The sequence below is a fragment of the Maylandia zebra genome, linkage group LG7, assembly GCF_041146795.1.
Source record: "Maylandia zebra isolate NMK-2024a linkage group LG7, Mzebra_GT3a, whole genome shotgun sequence".
Classification (NCBI taxonomy): Eukaryota; Metazoa; Chordata; class Actinopteri; order Cichliformes; family Cichlidae; genus Maylandia; species Maylandia zebra.
In genome coordinates this window covers 26,537,113-26,559,402 of record NC_135173.1, presented here as the reverse complement: position 1 = coordinate 26,559,402, position 22,290 = coordinate 26,537,113, and the positions used below count along the sequence as shown (strand labels likewise).

At 39.5% G+C, this 22,290-nt stretch overlaps 1 protein-coding gene across 2 annotated transcripts in view; it reads right to left on the bottom strand.

The window, feature by feature from the left end:
• Nucleotides 1-17,920: 17,920 nt before the first annotated feature.
• The window catches only part of LOC101483792 (chemokine-like protein TAFA-5), a 48,189-nt gene continuing 43,819 nt past the window's right edge, over nt 17,921-22,290 (bottom strand). For both annotated transcript variants that reach the window (XM_004556290.5, XM_004556289.3), the window contains exon 4: nt 17,921-21,546. In XM_004556290.5, coding sequence (XP_004556347.1) covers nt 21,538-21,546 — 9 coding nt within the window. In that variant the 3' untranslated portion in view covers nt 17,921-21,537. The remainder of the gene's footprint in view (nt 21,547-22,290) is intronic.

Here is a 22,290-nt window from a genome sequence, read left to right as displayed (position 1 = left end):
GGCTCTTTTGGTCCTCTATAATTGGTCCTCCCGATGTCTGCATGGAATATGAAAATATGATGTTTGTGCATCATATCCTGCAAACATGAAGCTCCCAAGTCTTAATGATTTAAAATTAAAATCCTCTGAAACACACAAACTCACACACACTCTGTCATGGTCCCCACGTTTTTGTTTTTGTTCTCTCCCTCTCCCCCCTGCCGTGGCGGTTCTCATTGTGGGCTCCCGCCCCTGGCCCACGCACCTGTGCTCATCATCACACCTATCGCTGATTGCTACAATCAAAGGAGCTTCTTAAGATGGCAGACCTATGCTACTCGTCGCTGGAATGTTGAGCCACCAGCGTCATTCTGTATTCAGCAAGTCTGAGCCTGTAAGTCTTCGTGCGATCTTGTACTAATTAGATTTTCTGTGTGTGTAGATCTTCACTGGACCCGTCCCTGTATCTTTGAGTGATTGAGTGAGCTAGAGGAGCGTTGGAGGAAAAGGAGTGGGATTGTTGCTGAGAGAGTGGAGTGTGTTTTCGGACCCTTCCCCTCGGACCCTGGAGCCCCGGACCCCTCTCCCGAACACTTTGTATGTATTATCAACTGGTGAAATCACTGTAAATAAATGCACTGCCAGCTTTTGCAAAGGTCTCCTGGTCTGCGCCTGAGTCCATCTACAAAACCATGTCACACTCCCTCACAGAGACCCACATGAATTTAGTGCATAATTCAATTCATGTTAATATGTATTCTCCAATGAGAAGCCTGCATTATGTTTGATAAAGTGTGTAGGTATGTATTTCATCATGTTAGCGCTACATGGAGGATGAGAGTTTTGGGAGAAGCTGTTGCATTTTTCATGCCTTTTGCATTCATATAGCCCTCAGCTTTAAGGCCTATACAGTAACCATCTGTTATTAGCAGTCGGGACCTAAGGCTAGTATCTGCAGATTGAATGTGTCCAGCAGATCCAGTTTCAAATGCATAAGGATAGGCTGAAAAACAGAGTTAATTTGCTGATTCAGTCAGGTCAATAATTTATTAGATAGACATATTTTTTTAGTAACTGATTATAACAAATATATGGTATATCCACAATATTTGTAGCTGCTTTTGTTTTAATTTCTAGTTGAATGTAATCACTAGGCTAAATGTAAATTGCTAGAACTCTCAAGGAAGGAAAATTTGTTCCCTTACAACTGAGCCAGAATTCTGACTTTCACAGATAGGAACAGTCAGTTAAAGATACTTCTGATCTCAACTCATTACATGTATACAGCAGTCTACAGAATCACTTTCTTCATTCCAACCTCTGGAGCTTGGAAAGACAAGCACCTGGACATCTTTAAGTTTCTTGAAGACGTTTCTGTGTCAAATACTGAGCTTCAGTGAAGATTCAAGTTCCAGTTATTTATATTTCCTATCACCTTAAATCCTCACTCAAAGACAAGTATCTTTGACAGTGTATATATAGGTGTATCATATATAAGAGACATATTGTTTGTTTAATTTGTTGGCAGCACTAAATTTGGCTCAATGCTTACATATATGTGTAAAAAGAAAATGTACGAGCTGTGATAACTATTCCTTTATTGGGTGAGAAAATCAGACCATGTCATAACTGCTTTAAGTCATACAGAATAGATATCAGAGCCTTAAACAGGCTGACGTCTGCTAAATGGGTCAAACTGGGCAGAAAGTATCCAAACACATAACATCCTTATAGAATATGATGTAACACTATAGATCAACTTACCTCAGAATATATAAAGCATATAAACAATTACAGCAATATGATGCAACAAACACAGCAGTACTGCTAATCCAAAATACTCAAAGCTTCATAGAACTGAAACAAACATTTATTTTTAGCTCCATTCTGCTGCTGATACATACTTTAGGTTTCTGAACATTAAACTTGTTGCTGCCTTTCATAGTGTGTAACTTGAAGGCCCTGAGTACTTTCTCCCACACTGAAAACACTGGAATGATCAAATTATTTGAACATTACCTAATAAGACAGTCTGTCTATTCTCTCCATCTGTCAGCTGCTGCAGGCTCTTCCTCCTCCTCTTCCTCACACACTGCTGAGGTTTTTTTTTTTTTTTTAAATAAGTTGACTTATGTAAGTTAGACTAAAGTGTTTTGGGTTATGGTAGTTTGGAGCATCTCTAGAACTGAAATAATATTATTTAATATAAATAATTATTTTACTAAAACCTTATAGTAAACCCCAAGTGTGTGACTAATCAGTGATAATTGTTATGACTAAGTTTAGCAAGTGTCAGACGTTAGGAAGTGTGCAAAGCTTTTGTTATAAACATAAAAGGTATCGTTCGGTCAAAAGCATTTTTTATTGTTAAAAAAGTTAAAAAACAATACATAGATGAGTATAATTTTAATATCTGATTTCAAATTTCTTGCATAAACACAGACGTTTGTAATGGTTACAAGTATGGCTGCAGACATACAGCAGGTCATCCACCAATTACAAGGTTGGTAGTTCATTCTCTGGCTCTTCCAGTCTGTATGCCAAAGTATCCTTTGGCAAGATACCGAGCCCCAACTTTCTCTCTGATGCATCCATCAAACTATGAAAGTGTGAATGATGGCTAGAAAGCACTTAGGCACAGAAAAAAGTGCTTGTATGAATGGGTGTGAATGTTGTATAAAATGCTTTGAGTGCTCAAGTAGATTGGAAAAACACTGTAAGAGAGACAATCCATTAACCATATTATATTTACATAAAACTTAATGTCGAGATCTGTAAAGGGAGACCCAAATACAAATATGAGAAGCAAAATATCAAAATAAAAAGATGTACTTTATTCAAAAAGTTGATAAGCAAAAGTCCAAATAAAAGGACAAAGAAAAAGGGAACATGGAGTAGAAGAACTCAGACAACCATTTGGAAGGACCACAGGGTAAACAACTAGAATGGAGAGAAAGACAAGACTGTATTTACACAGGGGGCTGATCATAAAATGTAAGAAGTGAAGAATCAAACAGAGGGGAAATTAATGAAGAATAATCACAAAGCATAGGAAAGAAACAAATCCTTAAAAAAAACAAAACATGAAACAACCCAAAGAAATAAATCCATGACATGGAAACTATACATGATGAGAAATAGGAGAATGTCAAAAGCATGGGAAGAAAAAAAGAGTTAGAATTAATTAATTAATTTGTTAATTAATAAAATTAAAAACTCATAGAAAATCATGGCGCCAAGACCACTAAACTAAAAATTAATAGTAGATGTGAATAACCATTTTAGTAAACCAAAATTAAACTAAAAGGAAAAAATAAAAACCACACAAGGAAAGAAAAGTGAAACTAAATACAAAATAACTTAAAACTTTGGAACTAACTTAGGAATATAATGTGCATACAATGTATTTAGTCTTTGCCAAACTGATCGAATTTGTGATCAAAAACCACTACACACTTCTGCATACATGTTTACTGGAGACCGAGATCTCATCATTGGCAATCATGTTTTATCTGACTAAAGATATACGGAAAATAAACCTAAAAGTATATACTCATTCATTAATAATATAAAAAAGCAAAAGTACATTCTTTAATTCTTTAAAATGATCTGAAATTTAAAATATATATATACCGGGTATATGAAATCAAATTTTTATAAAGGATGAAAAATGCAAAACCACAAATATGTCTGAAAATAGTGTATTACATATATAATGCAATTAAAGGACCCTCAAGCAAACAAAATGAATGTGGAAAACAATATTTAATTATGCCATTGTACTTGCTGTACACAGATCGAATGCATTTATCTGCTGCAGCTTTATCTTTGACAAGGCTACCATGCAGGTATGTAAAAATGTGCTCGAAAAATATGTGTGTGGATGTATATTTTTACATGTCTATGACAAAAATAAACTAGGGCACAAGTCCTTTCTGAGATTTCAGCAGATCCAAACACCCCACTGAAGTCTCAAAAAGGGCAAAACACAGCACAGTGTGAGGTGTTTAAACCAATAAAGTGATTACAAACACTAGATTCCTGAAGATGATGATAGTACAGAATCACTGAGATTTTTTTTTTTTTGATGGGGTCAAATTCAATGAGGGGTGGCAGCGGCACTCTATGCTTTAATCACAGCTGACAGGATGGAAATAGGCTTTTGAAGGACCTGGCAGAGGAGGTGAATCTTCTCATTTAGGTGTCAGATGAACAGTCAGAGGCTGCAGCTGTTCACTATCACAAAGAAGCAAAGGGGAGAAATGCATCATAGTGATGTCACATTGCAGCAGGATCGAGCTAACTGATGAGATCTACTCCCAACTCAGCCTTACTTAAATAAAGGGTGAACACGAGTTTTAACTCACTGTCTGCTCACCAACTTGTTCATGCTAGCATGCCAACATTTGCTTAATACCATCCAGTCATCTAATTCAATATTAGTAGAGTGGCTGAACAAAGTTACTGTAATTTTATATTTTCTAATTACCGGTAGATTTTTTTAATGCCACTTTTTCCTTTTGGTTTTTAATTCAGTTTAGTTTCAGTTAGTTTCCAGAGTGAAGTTTCTCCTTTCAGTTTAGTTTTTTCTTTGAAAATGTGTAGTATTAGGGTAGTTTTATTAGTTTCATTGTTAGTTTTAGTCTTTTACTCTTTATGGTATGGAGGTTTTGTATGGAGATTTAGGAAAATCAGTACGGGAAAAACGTAGATTTTTTTTAAACAGTTGACTCAGTCAAAGAGACATCCAGGTTCTCAATAAAAATGCTCATCAATGCCCAGCTAGACAAGTTGTAATAGAACAGACACGGAGACATGACAGACTGGGGAGACTAAGGGACAAAACACAGGTACAGGACTACAAATGTATTCACAAAGACTGAACACAGAGAGACTAGACAGACAAAGGGATGTGATGACAGGACGCAGAGACTAGACAGAGACAGATTGGACATGAAGGTGAACAAATATAAACAAACCAGAAATCAAGACCCATACCTACCTACCTTAGTTTGATTTTGTCCCCAAAATCTAGTTTAAATGTTAATTAACTAAAATGTTTCCAAGTATCTGGATTTGAGTTCTCTACTCTGCAATACTTTAAGTTCAATCTATTTTGGCCTCTTACTTGACAAGCTTATTTCAAAAATGTATTTGTACTTTAGAGTTTAATATTTTCATTTAAAACCTGGCTCAGGACTTTTTCACAGGATGTAATGCCCAACAATTGCATTTTTTCTAATTCTTCTAGACTGCAGACCTCCTGGCTCTCCTTTGACTTTTCTTGTCACAGCCAGCTGGACATGGCTTTCATGTGCCCTGAGGAAGAACGTCACATAGTTAATCGGTTTGTGATCGCTAGATAACAATAATGTCTGCCACAGCCATGTCCATGTTTGTGAGTGTCATATAATTAAAATACCATTGCATGTTGAACAGCCACAAAATCCCTCCTTTGGCAAATCTGATCACGCCGCCATCTTCCTCATCCCAAAATACAAACAAAGGCTGAAACAGGAAGTTCCGGTTCAGAGGAAGGTCGCGCGCTGGATGGATCAATCGGTGGCCGCGTTACAGGACGCACTCGATGACGCAGACTGGGGCATGTTCAGAAACAGCTCCGATGATGATGTCAACGTGTTTACGGAAGCGGTTGTGGGATTCATCGGGAAACTAGCGGATGATACCGTGGAGACAAAGACTATCACAACGTTTCCCAACCAGAAGCCGTGGGTGGATAAAACCATCCGCGACGCTCTGAGATCCCGCACCGCTGCCTACAACACGGGACTCAAGACGGGGGACATGGACCCGTACAAAGCCGCGTCATATAACGTGCGGAGGGCGGTGAAAGAGGCGAAGCAGCGCTACGGGAGGAAACTAGAGTCACAACTCCAACAGAGTGACTCTAGGAGCCTGTGGTGGGGACTAAGGACAATAACGGACTATAAAGCACCAACAACCGGTATGACGAACGCGGCCGTGACTCTGGCAGACGAGCTGAACACTTTCTATGCTCACTTCGAGGCTGCAGCTAAGGTCTCCAACAATGCTAGTGTTAGCGGCGCTAACGGCTGCAGACAGGAAGATACTGCCAGCACCGGAAACGTGCTCGTCATCTCCGAGCATGAAGTAAGGAGAGCCTTCAAGAGAGTGAACACCAGGAAAGCAGCAGGACCAGACGGCATCCCAGGTCGTATCCTCAGAGACTGCGCATACCAGCTAGCTCCTGTGTTCACTGAGATATTCAACATCTCTTTATCTCAGTCGGTGATCCCCACATGCTTCAAAGAGTCCATCATTGTTCCTGTCCCGAAGAAACCCCACTCTGCTTCTCTCAATGACTATCACCCTGTAGCCCTCACCTCAGTAGTGATGAAGTGCTTTGAACGCCTGGTCAGAGACTTCATCATTTCTTCACTACCAGACACACTGGACCCACTACAGTTCGCTTACCGTCCAAATCGTTCCACAGACGATGCCATCTCTCATCTCCTCCACACATCACTCACTCACTTGGACACTAGAAGGGGGAATTATGTTAAAATGCTCCTCATAGACTACAGCTCTGCATTTAACACCATAATTCCCTCCACACTCACCACCAAGCTGGAGCATCTGGGACTCAGCTCATCTATGTGTCTGTGGATCTCCAACTTCCTAACTGGCAGACCACAGGCAGTAAGGATGGGCGGACATGTCTCAGCCTCCACCACTCTCAGCACTGGAGCCCCCCAGGGGTGTGTTCTGAGCCCCCTGCTGTACTCTTTGTACACATATGACTGTGTGGCCACTACCAGCTCCACCACCATCATCAAGTTTGCTGACGACACCGTCGTGGTGGGCCTGATCTCTGATAACAACGAGACGGCCTACCTGAAGGAGATTAGGAATCTGGAGAACTGGTGCCAGAGGAACAACCTCCTTCTAAACGTCAGTAAGACAAAGGAGCTGATAGTGGACTTCAGCACTAAGCAGGAGAGGAACTACCAGACCCCCGTCATCAACGAGTGCCCAGTGGAGAGAGTGGACAGCTTCAAATACCTCGGAGTTCACATCACGCAGGACCTGTCATGGTCCTGTCACATCAACACCGTGGTGAAAAAGGCCCGTCAGCGTCTCTACCACCTCAGACGCTTGAGAGACTTCCAACTGCCCTCCAAGGTGCTCAGGAACTTTTACTCGTGCACCATAGAGAGCATCCTGACGGGAAACATCTTAACCTGGTTCGGGAACAGCACCATGCAGGACAGACGAGCTCTACAGAGGGTTGTGCGGTCAGCTGAGCGCACCATCCGCTCCGAGCTCCCTGACCTGCACTCAATCTACAGCAGGCGGTGCTGGACCAAGGCCAGGAAGATCGTGAAGGACCTCAGCCATCCCAACAACAGACTGTTCTCTCTGCTGAGGTCAGGAAAGCGATTCCGCTCCCTGAAGACCAACACAGAGAGACTGAGGAGGAGCTTCTTCCCGCAGGCGATACGGTCTCTCAATCACACCACCACACAGTACTGACCCACACATACAGTTCTTACACACACTGGACATTCTGGACATTGTTTTCACTTATTGTGTATATGCTGCTGTTATTGTGTATATATTTATTTATATTTCTTCATACATTCTTACATAGTTCTATATTGTGTATTTTGTTGTACAGTTATTTTATTTTCAACTTTAATTTATATATTTTATCTTATTCTCCCAGTTAAATTTACCCTTCATTCTAATTTGTGTTGTACAGTTATTTCATTTTTAACCTTAATTTATATTTTATTCCTTCCTAGTTAAATTTACCCTTTTTAATTTTCATATTTATTTCCTATCTTATTCATAGCCTTTTCCTTTTTTGTTTTCTTTAGGTCACGAGCAGTTGTCCAAGCATTTCACTACATATCGTACTGTGTATGACTGTGTACGTGACAAATAAAATTTGAATTTTGATTTGATTCTGTGAGAACAAGTCCCACTAAAGGACTGGAAGTGTCTGTTCTGTACCTCATTGCACTGAGACCATTGGTCCTTGGCTCAGTTGATGCCTTTCTACGGTCCCATCATGTCCTACTTTTCTCATTTAATAGCTTGTCCTCTGGCATATCTACCACACTCTTTTGACTGTGCTTGGAGATAAAGGAAACCTTCTTGCAACCACACATACAGATGTGGCGTCCTGGTAGAGCTAGACTGCCCGTGCACTGTTTTACAGTGAACTTAGACTGTATCTGTTGTCAACTGCACCTAGATTGAAACATCATTGAAACAACTAATAATACACTTACCAAAAAAATCACACCATTTTATATAAAATTGTTCATTAATTTCACAATCGACAGGACCCAAAATCTACATCATTGGGGACAGCTACATCCGCCTTGGAGAAGCACAGGCAAGGGAGACCATTGGGACCAACCTAGGTCTGGATGCCCAGGTCCAGTGGTTTGGCTGGGGTGGGATGGTTTGGAAAAACCTGATCCCTTTTCTTCTTCAATGCCTTGGAAGAAGAGCTTTTCCAGGTGTCCTGTTGATCCACTTTGATGACCTTGGCAACATCAAGAGCATCAGACTTGTGTCAGAAGGACTTTCATGATCTCCACTGACAGTTCCCGCAGATTCAAATGATTTTCTCTGCCATCACCCAGCGATGCCAGTAAAGAAATGCCCATTAAAAGAAGATGGACAAGGCTTGACTCTTTGTCAAAAGTGTGATGGCTACCTTCATTCTGTCTGTATGTGGTTGTATTGTACAGCATCCACAGATAAAGCGTAGAAATCCTGACCTGAATCCTGAATAATATTGCCCTGTGTGTGAAAGGCCAAATCCAGTAAGGTGACGCTGGCTTTGGCCTTCCACTAAGCTTTTGGCAGTAAAATATAAATCAGGAATTTTATTTTTTATACTGTTTTTGCTTGTTCTTAAAAAATGATTTTACATGTCAAAATATTTTTTGGATTATTAATCAATCAATCAATCAAAGCTTTATTTGCCACATGCAGGTTGCCCTGCAGTGAAATAGGACCCCCCCGACTTTACACACACAACACAGACATTACATGGGGATACAAGTCAGAGATCGGTAGCGTTACAGAAGAAACACTGAAATATACACTACGATGGGAAAGTACAAGAGTAAAAAAAGAGACCTCTACTCATGCTGTGCTTCCATGGTAGGACAGCATGAGAACAGGAAACAAAAAAAAAACAACAACAAAAAAACAACAACAAAACACTTGAGTAAAATGTAAAATGTACTCGTTCACTGTAAAAGATAAAAGAGCGGATAGTCCTATATTAAAATCACAGTAAATACTGGAAATACTAATCTAAAATTTTTAATTAGCTAGTAAAAGGTTTTTAACTTTTGAACAATTTCAAGAAAATACAGACATCAAAGATCTGAAGGGGAAAAGCAATGAAGACATGAATTTTTCACTGCATCTGAACAAGGTTATCGCTCAGTCGGAAATAAATCAGACGACTGAGGCGACTCTTTACTTGTTGTAGCTCTTCAATTAATAAAAAGATGAGAAAGAGAGCCATTAAAATTTCGGCATCCATCATTTCCCGCTGTCACCAAAGGGAAAAGTGGTAGGGGCGGGAACAGCTGGTGACGCAAATCTGAAGGCTAGACCTGGCCTGCGTGGTATTTGCCGTCTTCAAAGGGCCGGGTCCTTTAAAGGATGCAGCCTATGAATTGGGACACAGCTAAGATTCCTCTGCTGATGCTGAAGGATGAGGAGCATGTTTGGCCATGTGCACCGCAAGGCACAGTAATTAAACAGGTCACCTATACTGCCTGTTGACCTCATATTACGTTTGTTGTAAATTAAGGCTTTATTTGTTTTGTTTCCAGTTTCACTTTGATCTGTGACAAATTAAAGCGATTAGCACCTCTCCTTTATTAGGCTGTGGAGCAGCGAGCTTTCTTTAAATAGGTCCAATCGCTGTTGCCTCAGAAATAAATAGCCTCACTGTGCACTCACTCTGCCATAAAATATTTTACTTGAATAAAAAAATATATTTTGCTGCTTTGTGTGCTAAATTACGGAGCCCTGCAGGGGACATGGGAGAAAAAAAAATTAAGACAGACTTTTGCGAGATCTCGCATGATGATCTGTTAGATATTGCCAACACCATGTCTTTCATGCGAGCATGCAGGTGAAACGTGGGTTAACTTAGGAAGTTAATAAACCACACCTAACCCTTAATTATTATAATTCATCATAAATCATGTAATATTGAGTTTACATTTCCCAGTTGTGGTACAATACAATGAAAGGTCAGATTAAGAAAACACAAGGGGTACTGTAGCAACTGTCTTCTGTCCTAGATCAGATCATCTAGCAGGAAGTAGTATGATGAAGATGTATTATGATATGATAAACGACCCATATAGAACCAGTGAATGAAAAGTCCATTGTGTGAGCTGATCAGTTTGTAGAAATATGATGATTATTAATCTAATGATTTTGGATCTGATTCTGAAGTGTATGGGTGTGGAAACAAATAAGCAAAGTAAGGATGTAGGCAAGAAAAAGGTGTGCTAGTGTGTGCAATTAATTTATCTGTTATAAATACTAATACCTCTGTTTGGGCTTAATTATCTTTTCCCCAAAATGTCTGTGTAAGGCTCTGTTTCTGAGAAACTGTGATTAGAATATGAAAAGCAAAGATCTGGAAAAGATGGCCGTGACACAAATAAAGCCTCTCACAACACAGGTCACATTTTAATTTCATCATGGCAGTGAGGCTGCCTGAGTTTAATAGAGCTCTTTTGAACTTGCCAGATTAAACATTCAGACTCATTTATAGAGAAAGGGAGTTAAATGAAGACATTGGGCATTAAAAGGATATGTCATGTGAAACAGAGCATGTGGGAGGCAGGGAGTGGACCCAAAATGCAGCTGACAGATGAATAATTTAAAATCACAGCTTTATTGCTCGCAAAACGGTGACAAAAAGAAGCAAGATGGAAACACATAAACTAAGCAAGTCCGAGACAGGCAAACTGACAGATGGACAGAGGCTACATGCACCACGAAGGAGGATGAGAACAGAGGGAGACACAGACAATATACAGTGGTGTAAAAAAGTGGTTGCCCCATTCCTGATATCCTATAATGTTTCTGATCATCAAACAAATGTAAATATTAGACAAAGATAAGACAAGTAAACAATGCAGTTTCTAAATGAGGGTGTTTATTATTAACGGGGAAAAAATCCAAACCTACACTGCCCTGTGTAAAAAAGTGATTGCACCTCCTGTTATAACATAAATTAACTGTGGTGTATCACATCTTTGGAAAGCTGAGTTCAATTTCTGCAGCCACACCCAGACCTGATTACTGCCACACCTGTTCTCAATCAAGAAATCACTTAAGTAGGACCCACCTCACAAAGTGGAAGAGACCAAAACATCCTCAAATGGCTCCTCAGTTTCATTGGATCGTGGCATGATGTCTGGCCATAATGCCGCAATCCAAGGAAATTCGGGAACAAATGAGAAATAAAGTAATTGAGATCTCTCAGTCTGGAAAGGACTATAAAGATATTTCTAAAGCTCTGGGACTCCAGCAAACCAAGAGTGCAGTGATGAGGTCACAAAAGGCCCCAGAAGAAGATCAGAAGAACTGCAGGCCTTAGTCGCTCAGTTAAGGTCAGTGTTCACGACTCCACCATAAGAAAGAGACCATTAAACATCTTGATGAGCCTCAAGACTTTTGGGAAAATACTCTGTGGACTGATGAGACAAAAGTTTAACATTTTTGAAGGTGTGTGTCCCACAAATGGGAAATATATTTACACTGCCATACACATAGTAAGGGAAAAAAATATTTGAACCCCAGCTGATTTAGTAAATTTGCACACTAACAAAGAAATGATCAGTCTGTAATTTCATATAATTTCAGTGGTAGGTTTATTTGAACAGTGAGAGACAGAACAATAACAAAAAAAATCCAGAAAAATGCATTTCAAAAAAGTTATAAATTAATTTTCATTTTCATGAAGGAAATAAGTATTTGATCCCTTTGCAAAGTGTGCTTTAGTACTTGGTGGAAAAACCTTGTTGTCTTGGTGTGTCTTGTAGTTGGTCGCATTGTGGGATATACCCACCCACAACTCATTTTCAATGGCCTGCTGAGGGAAGAAGGTTCTCAGCCAAGATTTTCCCATCTTTCCTTTGATGCAGTACAGCTGTCCTGTTCCCTTGGCAGAAAACCCCCCTCCCCAAAGAATAATGCCTCCACCTCCATGTTTGACGGTGGGGACGGTGTTCTTGGAGCCATAGTTCACATTCCTCCTCCTCCAAGCACAGCAAGTTGAGTTAATGCCAGATAGCTCGATTTTGGTCTCACCTCACCACAACATTTTCACCCAGTCCTCCTCTGAATCGTTGCGATGTTCAGTGGCAAACCTCAAACGGGCCTGTACATGTGCTTTCTTGAGTGTATGACCTTCGGTCCTTCACAGCTTAGTGTGTTACCAACTGTTTTCTCGGTGACTATGTTTCCAGCTGCTTTGGGATCATTGACAAGTTCCTCTGGAGTAGTTTTGGGCTGGTTCTACAAACATTGGTCTCATTATCATTAAAACTCCACGAGGTGAGATCTTGCATGGAACACCAGACCGAAGGAGACTGGCAGTTATTTTATGGTTCTTCCATTTGCGAATAACTGCACCAACTGTTGCCACTTTCTCACCCAGCTGCTTGGCGATGCTCTTGTAGCCCATTTCAGCCTTGTGTAGGCCCACAGTCTTGTCCCTGACATCCTTGGAAAGCTCTTTGGTCTTGGCCATGGTGCAGAGTTAGGAATCTGGATGGACCGATTGCTTCTATGGACATCTGTCTTTTATACGTGTGTGTGTATATAATACATATTAAAATTTTTAAGCAGTGCACCTTAATACCAATTATATTTTCTTTGCTTTTTTGCTTTTCAAATTTGCGTTACACTGGGATGGAAATCTGTTACCAGCTATTACAAGTTAATATTAAATGACACATAATTCAATTAATAACAAATGGCAAAATATTTTTCTCCCTCATTTTTTGTTGACTGATTATTATAAGAAAACTTGCAATAAGGATTCACTATTGACATTGTTCTGAAGTCTGCACACCTGCGAAAGTCCTCAGAAAATAAATTGAGGTTGTTTGCAGACTCAGACTTGCTAGAAATGTGCCTGTGAAGGTCACAAGTCTGCAAGGGCAGCAAAGTCTAGACAGCAGTATTCAGCTCTTGTATGAGATAAAACCCAAGATTTACTGGCTTAATGTTTACAGTTTTCTCCAGCTGCTGCTCCACATAAATACCATCCAGTGATAACTTCCCACCAGCCCTCCCTTTACTTTATTTCACCAAACAGTTAATAAAGAGAATCATCTTTCTGATTATTTTCTGTTCTGTGTAAAGTGGGTTATTACTGCTGAGGAGTTGAAGTAGGGCAGAATATAGAGTTAATAAATAAAGGATAATCTAAGAGCAGTGAGGCCTCGGAGAGCTCACCCTACATTCTGCTCAGTATTTTTAGTTCATCTGAACTCTGAAAGTTGCATTCACTCCATGTATTCAGCAGTAAGGCTGCTTTTTGACAGAAACACAGCTAAGCTTGTTTCTGTCAAAAAACAAGCTTAGCTGTGTTTTGCCTGTCAGTCTGAGGGATGAAGGAGGGATCTGTGGATACAAATCTGTATACAAACTAATACGTTACTGGCTTTGTGAAGGTATTTCAAGGTTTTTCTTTGAATATTGGTGGCTTTTACACTCATTTTTAGCCCTTGTACCTGATGATTTTAATAGGAATAAAAAAAACCCAACCCAAAAACCTTTCAGCTGAAAACTTAGTGTACAGTGTTTCCTTGAAATGAGGAAACTAGAAGTCAGAAGTGGCAGGCAAAATCATGTCCTTGAGAAAAATCCTTAGAGACGATTGTAGCCCTTATATCGTGGTTATTGTCATGTCATAACAGAAGTAGTTTGGTACAGACAAGTACTGTTGGATTTTTAATCAATCTGGAAAACACCTGATTGGGAACCGCTTCATTTTTCAGCATGACACGGACCCAAACACACTGAAAATGCAGTAGAACAATATCTGGAGAGAAAAACTTACTTCCATCGATCCATTTTCTTCTTCCCAACTCTGAGATATATTCCCTTCAGCTTCACTCTGCAGCAAAGTTCAGGTTGTTTCTTCCACTTCTACTATTTCTACAGTAACCGTAACAGTAACTGTAATTGTTGTAATTGATGTAATTGGAGTCCACATATGTGGACATCACATTTTGGGTTGTCTAGACCAAAATATGGGTGAACAGCTACCCTGAGGTACCCCTGAGCAAGGTACCGTCCCTACACACTGCTCCCTGGGTGCCCAATAGCTACCCACTGCTTCACTGAGTGAATGGGTTAAATGGGAGAGAGGAATTTCCCCATGGGGATCAATAAAGTACACTTTCTTTCTTTTCTAAAATACTAAATTTTTTTGCTCTTCAAGGGCCTGATATCCACTTACGAGGACATTATACTGTCAGTGTTCTATCAAAATTTAAAACGAATGTCCCTTATATGTGGATCTCATTTTTCACATCTGAAGACAGTATGTTTGAATGCAAAGTAGAAGGCCAGTTGCAATTATAGGTTTAAAATGGTGATAATGACTCCCATTTTCAGACAGACACTCGTGGAAATATTGTGATAGTGTAACATAAAAGTGCCATGACACAGAGTAAACGAATGAATAAAGACCTGGAAAGAAGCTCCTGTCTCACCTCCAAGCACCTGGTAAGTCCCAGTAGAAATTTGATTTGAATATCAGATTTAGTATTGCATTTGATTCATGCAGCATTATACACCCACTACAATTCTAGTTGCTGATTGTGAACATTAGTGCTAGTAATGTGCAGCTCTTCATACAGAAGGAGAGAGGAGGGAGACAGAGAGACACATGAGAGATTATATCCCATTTCCAGCATGAAGAGAAAACAACATAAACCAGAGGACTGAATAACAGCTGACCTCATTCATATACATACAATCATTTAACAAGCCTTAATTAATGGACATAAGTGGATGTTTATCAGCTGTTTTATATGTTTGAAAATGGAAACAGTAATAACATAATAGCAAACTTATTGGTTGTTGTTATTCTGTATATTAAATAAATAACTACTTACATACATAGATAAAAATGCAAGAGCTTATGCTGGAAACAATTAGAAACAATACCATCATCCTGAGAATTCAAGTAAACCCTGTTAAAGGATAAATTCTATTTCAGCCAGGAGTTTCCTTTTTTTTTTTTTACTCTTTGGAGAAATGAGTTGGACAGTATATACTGAAAAACAGAAGCTCATCTCTGAAAAGAAAAACACATTTTTATTTTATTTTGACCCAAAGAAAACAGAGGATAGTCATAAGCTTCCCACATTCATCTTTGCACACTGGTTTGTTGTCCCACATAGGCATTATTGTCAGGGTGCTGGGTCACTGACCCAGCATTTTGTTTATTTTGCAATCATGATTCTTTTGCTGAGTATTCGCCCTCTGTGCGTGTTAGTCGTGTTGCTGTGATTTGTCTCCTGTGCACGCCTTGTTCCCATGTCTGTTTCTTCCCTGACCCCAGTGTCAAGCCTGTCTGTCTCAGTCTCAGTGTGTTTCCTGTTTTATTTTGACGGTCTCCTGTCCTGTGTTCAATGTGTTCAGTTTTGCTTACCTCGTCTCATTATGTTCGTTCACCTCAGCTATGTTCCCATGCTGAGATGAACAGCCTTTCCCTATTCACCCTTGTGTGTGTTTGTGCCATGTATCTTTTTTACCTTGTTGGATTGTCTGTCCATCTTCCTACCATCTTTCAGGTTTTCCATGCCTCTTGTTTGGTGTTGTATGCCTTATGTGCCATGTTCTTAGTGTTTAGCTTTCTGTTCAGTTTAGTGTCTTAACCTCCTTTTTCCCGTGTGTGTGTGTGTGTGTGTGTGTGTGTGTGTGTGTGTGTGTTTGTCCTGCCTTTAATAAACTGCTTGCCTTTAGTTAAGCTCTGCCCTGCCTTGGGTGTCTGCTTTTGGATCCTCTCTGCAAATACTGTCTGAAGCCACAGCCCGTGACAATTATCCCTATTACCATGTAAATTTTGATAACACTGAAAGGCAAAGACAGAATTCCCTTGTTCTTTCATCTGCAATTAAAGTTTAAAATGAGAAACCTGAAGCTAACATTATTCCCACCTCATGTCAAGACCAATGTTTCCTCTAATTTTTTATTTGTCTGAGCGAACACACAAACTCCCTGAGCGATCCCGTGGACCACTGTGAGCAACATTAGACGTGTGCACTGTGGTCACGCCAGCATCGAATCCATCCAAGTTACATGGTTTATTAAAATAATCAAATTACAGCATTTACATTTCTGTTAGACTACTTTTAATTAACTGCTTTAGCCCACTTACAATGAAAATTAAAAAAAAATCTTGTTCATGTGGCAGGATGAACATTATTCCTTGGTTCAACCCACTTTCAGCCTGGCACATTAGGGGGCGCTAGTATAAATAGTGGCCATTTGAGCATTCCTGGATCGCTTACCTGTGATCTCCTTTTTGGTCACCTGACTTCCCTTTGGTGTTGTAGAGATCATTCTGAAGCCTCCATCGTGGCTGGTAGGTGTTCACTCATTGTAGTGTGTACATTACCTTACTTGGTGGTAAACAGATATTGTTTTTAGGTCATAGCTGTAGAAGCCTCCTATGACCCACTCTGCTCATGTTTCATGACGCGGTTTACTCGGTACGTAATTCAATTTTGTTACAATCTCTGCCTTTTATTCTTTTATAGTAATAACTTATTATGCTTTGCAGGAAGTGTGGGCCTTAGTTTTACGCAATGCCACGCTAACTGAAGTGCTGCTGCTTTGCTTTGCTTTTACCGTCTGTTCCCGTTGCGAAGAGTATTTACTTTATTCTCACCTCGTGCTGCCACATTCATGACCTGTGTAGTATGTTAACATTATTAGAAGTAAAAATAACTTGAACTCCAATTTTGAAAACACAACTTTTTTTTTTTTTTTTTTAAATAGAGCTCTGACTTGTATTATGAGTCTGTGGTCTGGGAGAGAGTCCTGTAACCCTGTCTGCCAAATAAAGTATATAATGACCAATGTTGGGCAATTAATTATATAGTTCTTCAAAAAAGTTACTGAGTTTTGGAAACAAAGTTTTTTGCAGCTGTTTACCTAAAAATGCAGCCAAGGTGTTTTTTTTTTTTTTTTAAAATAAACATTTCGAACTATTTACAGAACAATCAGCTGTTCTGCATCAAATTTGATGCCACACAAATTCTTTGTGCCACTCCAAAAAATTTCTGTCCACTATGAGATAAAGGAGAACAACATGATACCTGCAGGCCTGCAGTGTTGGGGAGTAACGGAATACATGTACCGCCGTTACGTATTTAAAATACAAAATATGAGTAACTGTATTCCGTTACAGTTACTGTTTAAAAAGGTGGTATTCAGAATACAGTTACTTTGTTGAAATAAATGGATTACACTGCGGTACTTTCCTGTTTCATATTGTCGCGGGTCAGGACTGTTTGGGTTTTGTTTGACAGCTACATTCTTTCGTTCCAGGCGGCAGCGTTACGGTTGCCATGGTTACAGGGCGACGCTCGCTCTCTCTCTGCGACTGTGTGTTTCCTGGGTGAGAGAGCGCCTTTTCGTTGTTGTTGTTGTTGTGCTAAGCTAACAGGCAGAATGCTACAAGCATAGCTCTAAAGAATGTAGCATCATGGGCAGTGTAGTCCGTGTTGCAGGGAGAATGGACTGCCATACACGTTATGTGTCTGTGAGCGCGAGGAGGGAGAGAGAAAAAGGGGAGTGGAAAGGTACGAGTTGTCATCGAGGAAAAACGGGAGCTGGAAGCATGTAAATATAATAATAACCACTGCAGCCAAGAAGAGCGCCTGACGAGCCCAGTTGTAAGTAAGCTATTAAGACTCGACTGTACACCGTGTTCGTGTTTTCCTCCGAAAACAATAAGTTCCGTTGGAGCAGTCTTTCAACGCCTCTCTCTGTCTCTCGCAAGAAAAGTTGACCCACACAACAAAGTAAAGCTATTTTTCGGCTACGAGCCGACAGGGACCCCGCCGTATTAGTCAGAGGTCCCTTTACTACAGTTCGGAGTCGCGGACCTTCAGTAATAGTAATAACTCACACAGCAATAGTACATTCACGTTGTTGTAAAAAGCATGATAATATATTAAGTAATCCAAAGTATTCAGAATACGTTACTGTCATTCAGTAATGTAACGGAATACGTTACAGAATACATTTTGGGGCATGTAATCTGTATTCTGTAATGGAATACATTTTAAAAGTAACCTTCCCAACACTGCAGGCCTGACAGCAGGAGATGTATCACTCCTGTAACACCTGTAACATTCAGCAGTCGCCTCATTGTTCTGACACACACAACAAAACTATTGACTACACTACACGCTAACTACACAAGATTTGCGCTAAACGTTGCAAATCTCTCACAACTCAAAACACCGCTGTCACTCCTAAAACTTCCCGTTTCTTAACAACTAAATGCCATGTTTTGATTGGTCGACATGGTACATTTTTCGACCAATGGGAAAGGGTGGGGTGTTTTGGTTTCGTCTTTGCTCACAGGTGGAGAGCGCTTTCGAGCGTTTTCCTTATAAAACGCCGTTTTTACCGTTTCCCCCCGCAATAAATATAAAGAACGATAGTATTCAGGAAGAAAACCAAACATTGCATTTTTTTTTTTATCATAACTCTGGTTTTACGTGGCCTATCAACACAATTTAAAAGCTGGTATAAAGTCCACACACTCCGTCAATTGTTCCGTCTGTCCTGCTCACATCTCCAATGGTTGTACACATTGTCATTAACGTGGCTTCACTCCACATCAGCCACACCGCTTTGCTAGCTAAAACACTAGCACATATTTACTTTAATTTCAATTCAGGTTAGAATTCTTTTTGTGTGCGTAACACAGACTTTCTCTGCGCAGAGATCGTGCAAACAGTGCGCAATTGCACACGTGCGCAGCTTAGAGGGAACATTGGTCAAGACCCTAAAAATAGTGAATATTGAGATAGTTGCGGATTTGTTCCCTGCACTTGTTATTTTCCATATAAAAGTATTTAATTTGTCACCAGAAGAAAACATTTGGGAAGATAGGCAATTAAACTGCATTTTCTATTTAGTGAAAAAATGGTTCCATAAGGACAGAACAAGGGAACAACAACTTAATTTCCCATTGCTGAATAAGAGTGAGATAAGGCGATGACCTACAGAAACATGGAATTGTTAGAGTTGGTATACATTTAGCTGTTGAAGGGGGAAAATAAATCAATGTCACTTTTTTGTTTATTTTTTGTTTTTGCTTTTTTCTTTTTTTTACTTAGTGTATAGTTGTATAATAACTGATTTTAATTCCTATAAATTAGCTTGCCCAGGTTTGAAACATCTCTTTCACATAACACTTCATATTTGTCTTCTGCTATCTGTAAAGAGCTGGTGTCAACCAGTTTTTGTTTACTACTGTAGATTTATTGGCTTAATGCACAACTTGATTTTTAATGACAGTACGTGGAAAAATGTAGGTAATATTTCATAACTGATGTAAACAAATGATCAGTTATTACTTTAAGTATTACTTATGATATGTAAGTATTTGAAAGGTAACCCATCAGAAAGTGGTCAAAATGAAAACACCTTCTCAGTCCCAGCTTAAAAACAATATAACTGTCAGACCAAGCTTTGAATAACAACAGGTTTCAAACATGAGTCAAGCATGGCTTTCTACTAACATACAATGTATAAAACTGTTAACTTTGGAACTTGAAAATCTATTGTGTTCTTATGTGTTCTGCTCTCAAACAGAAATAGTGTGTGGTATGAAATTCCTTGCTTAACTGAAATCGTCATTGCAAATTGCATGTTGGCCAAATATAGAAAAATGTAGAAGAATATACAATGTAGTCTGGTGGAATGGCCAGGAATCCTCTATAAATCTGTAGTTTGATGGGGTTTTTTAATGAGGGATAGTGACCTGTAACCATCGGGAGCTACTACACTGCATTGTTTTATCTGAAGAGACAATATTATGTTCCTGAAATATCTGATGTTACTTATCCATCCCATCCATTCACTTCCGCTTATCCTTTTTCAGGGTCGCGGGGGGCGCTGGAGCCTATCCCAGCTGTCATAGGGCGAGAGGCGGGGTACACTCTGGACAGGTCGCCAGTCTGTCGCAAGGCTAACACACAGGGACAAACAACCATTCGCACTCACATTCATTTGCACATTCACACCTAGTGACAATTTGGGTTATCCAATTAACCTATCCCCACAAGCTGCATGTCTTTGGACGGTGGGAGGAAGCCGGAGTACCCGGAGGGAACCCACGCAAACACGGGGAGAACATGCAAACTCCACACAGAAAGACCCCGGCCTGATGTTGGAATTGAACTCAGGACCTTCTTGCTGTGCGGCAACAGTGCTAACCACCATGCCACCGTGCTGCCTAATTTAATTTATGTCCTAATTTAATTTAGACATAAATTAAATTAGGCTAATCACCTAATTTATGTCTAAATTAAATTAGGTGAGTTCACATTGCTGAAGTTCCATGCATTTATCAGCATCACTGCCTCAGTTGTTACCTGCACAATAAAACTGAAATCTTTGACAATTGTAATGTCTGATATAACATAAAAGTGAACCCAAAGAGGTTCAAAATCAAGTACTATAAAAACTGTCTGAGGTTCACTTAGTTCCATTGTTTTAAGTATGCGCATCAGTTTGAACAGTTACTGTATATTTTTCTACTTGTTACCACACTCAAAGTGTTCCTGCCTGGTCGATGGAAATTTCTATCTGTAAAACAAAAAATTTCAAATGTCTACATAAAGTGCAAGTCTTGATGTTTCTATCATAAAAATGTCAGATATGATTTTTTATCCTCTCTACCAGACTGATGTCCAGCACATAGCCAGAGTGTCTCAACAGAAACAACAGCTTCATCTCTCTTCATCCAGAAACACATTTTTTTTTTTAAATAACTCTTTATAACTTTTTTTTAAAACTTTTCTTAGTTAAGCCATGTAGTAGATAATTATACAATATTTTCATTTCTATGCAAAGATATAGTAGGTATAGTGGCATTCTGAATGTCTCATCCCCTCCAAAAACATGTCTTCGTGGGCTCTGTTCATCTTTGGTATGTAAAAATGAAACAGAGTTTTGTGCCACAAAAAAGATATCCATTCAATGCACTAAAATTGCTTTTCAAATCTCTTGGAAAATGAACACAGTCACTGTTTTTCCCCAAAAGAAGTTTAAGCTTCAGTTTCCAGAGTTCACCGATGCATCAAACAGGAAGTGCTGGTGCTTTGACCTGCGACTCTGAAGGCTGCGGTGTTCTGTGATTGGTCTTCAGCAACTGAAGCTGGAGAGGATGGTCCGCTAGCTGATGATGGGTAATGGATGATGGGAACCTGTCTTTCTGGTGAGTTGTAGTTGTTGTAGTTGTCAGTGTCAGGAGACCTAGAGGACAGATTTAAGCAACATTAGGAATATTTCTCTTTTAGGAGACATAAAGAGGGGCCATTGATCAAGAAAGAAATTCCAAGTCTCCAAGTCAACAGACATTCAGAAGTTCTCTGAAGAGATGAGAGAACCTGATTAAAGGATCTCAACAGCAATTCTTGCCACCACAGGGAGAGGACTTGTTAGTAAAACGATATGGCAGCTTGTCAAATTGCTTTTTAAAAAACTACGAGGAACTATGAGCATGAGGAAGACATTATCTGATCTGATGAGCCCAAGACTGAACTGTGAGGGTGGAATTCCAAGATTCCAAGATTCCAATATTATGTTATTACATTACGTTATTTCTGTAATCTATAATCCCAAATTTTGGCGTAGCTTTCATGGGTACCTTTTATCATAACTCTTCAATGTCTGGGCCTACTGAGAACCAGATCACAATCTTTTCCTTACCCTTACCTAATCATTACCAAGCAGTTATGGTGTTTAAACCTAACAAAACAGTCAATGAAAATAAAACCAAATACAGCATGAAATCAGCAACTGAATTCCTTATTGCCTGTATAAGAATCGCTGTAACTCCTAAACATTTAATGCAATTCAATACTTTTGTTAGATCATTTCATTGATACTTTTTGCCCTTTTAGTAGATTTTCTGACAGTAAGAAAAGCAGCATCACTAGAATTATGAACTGCTTATAATGCTGAACATTACCAGAATAAATCTCATACAGCAGGCAT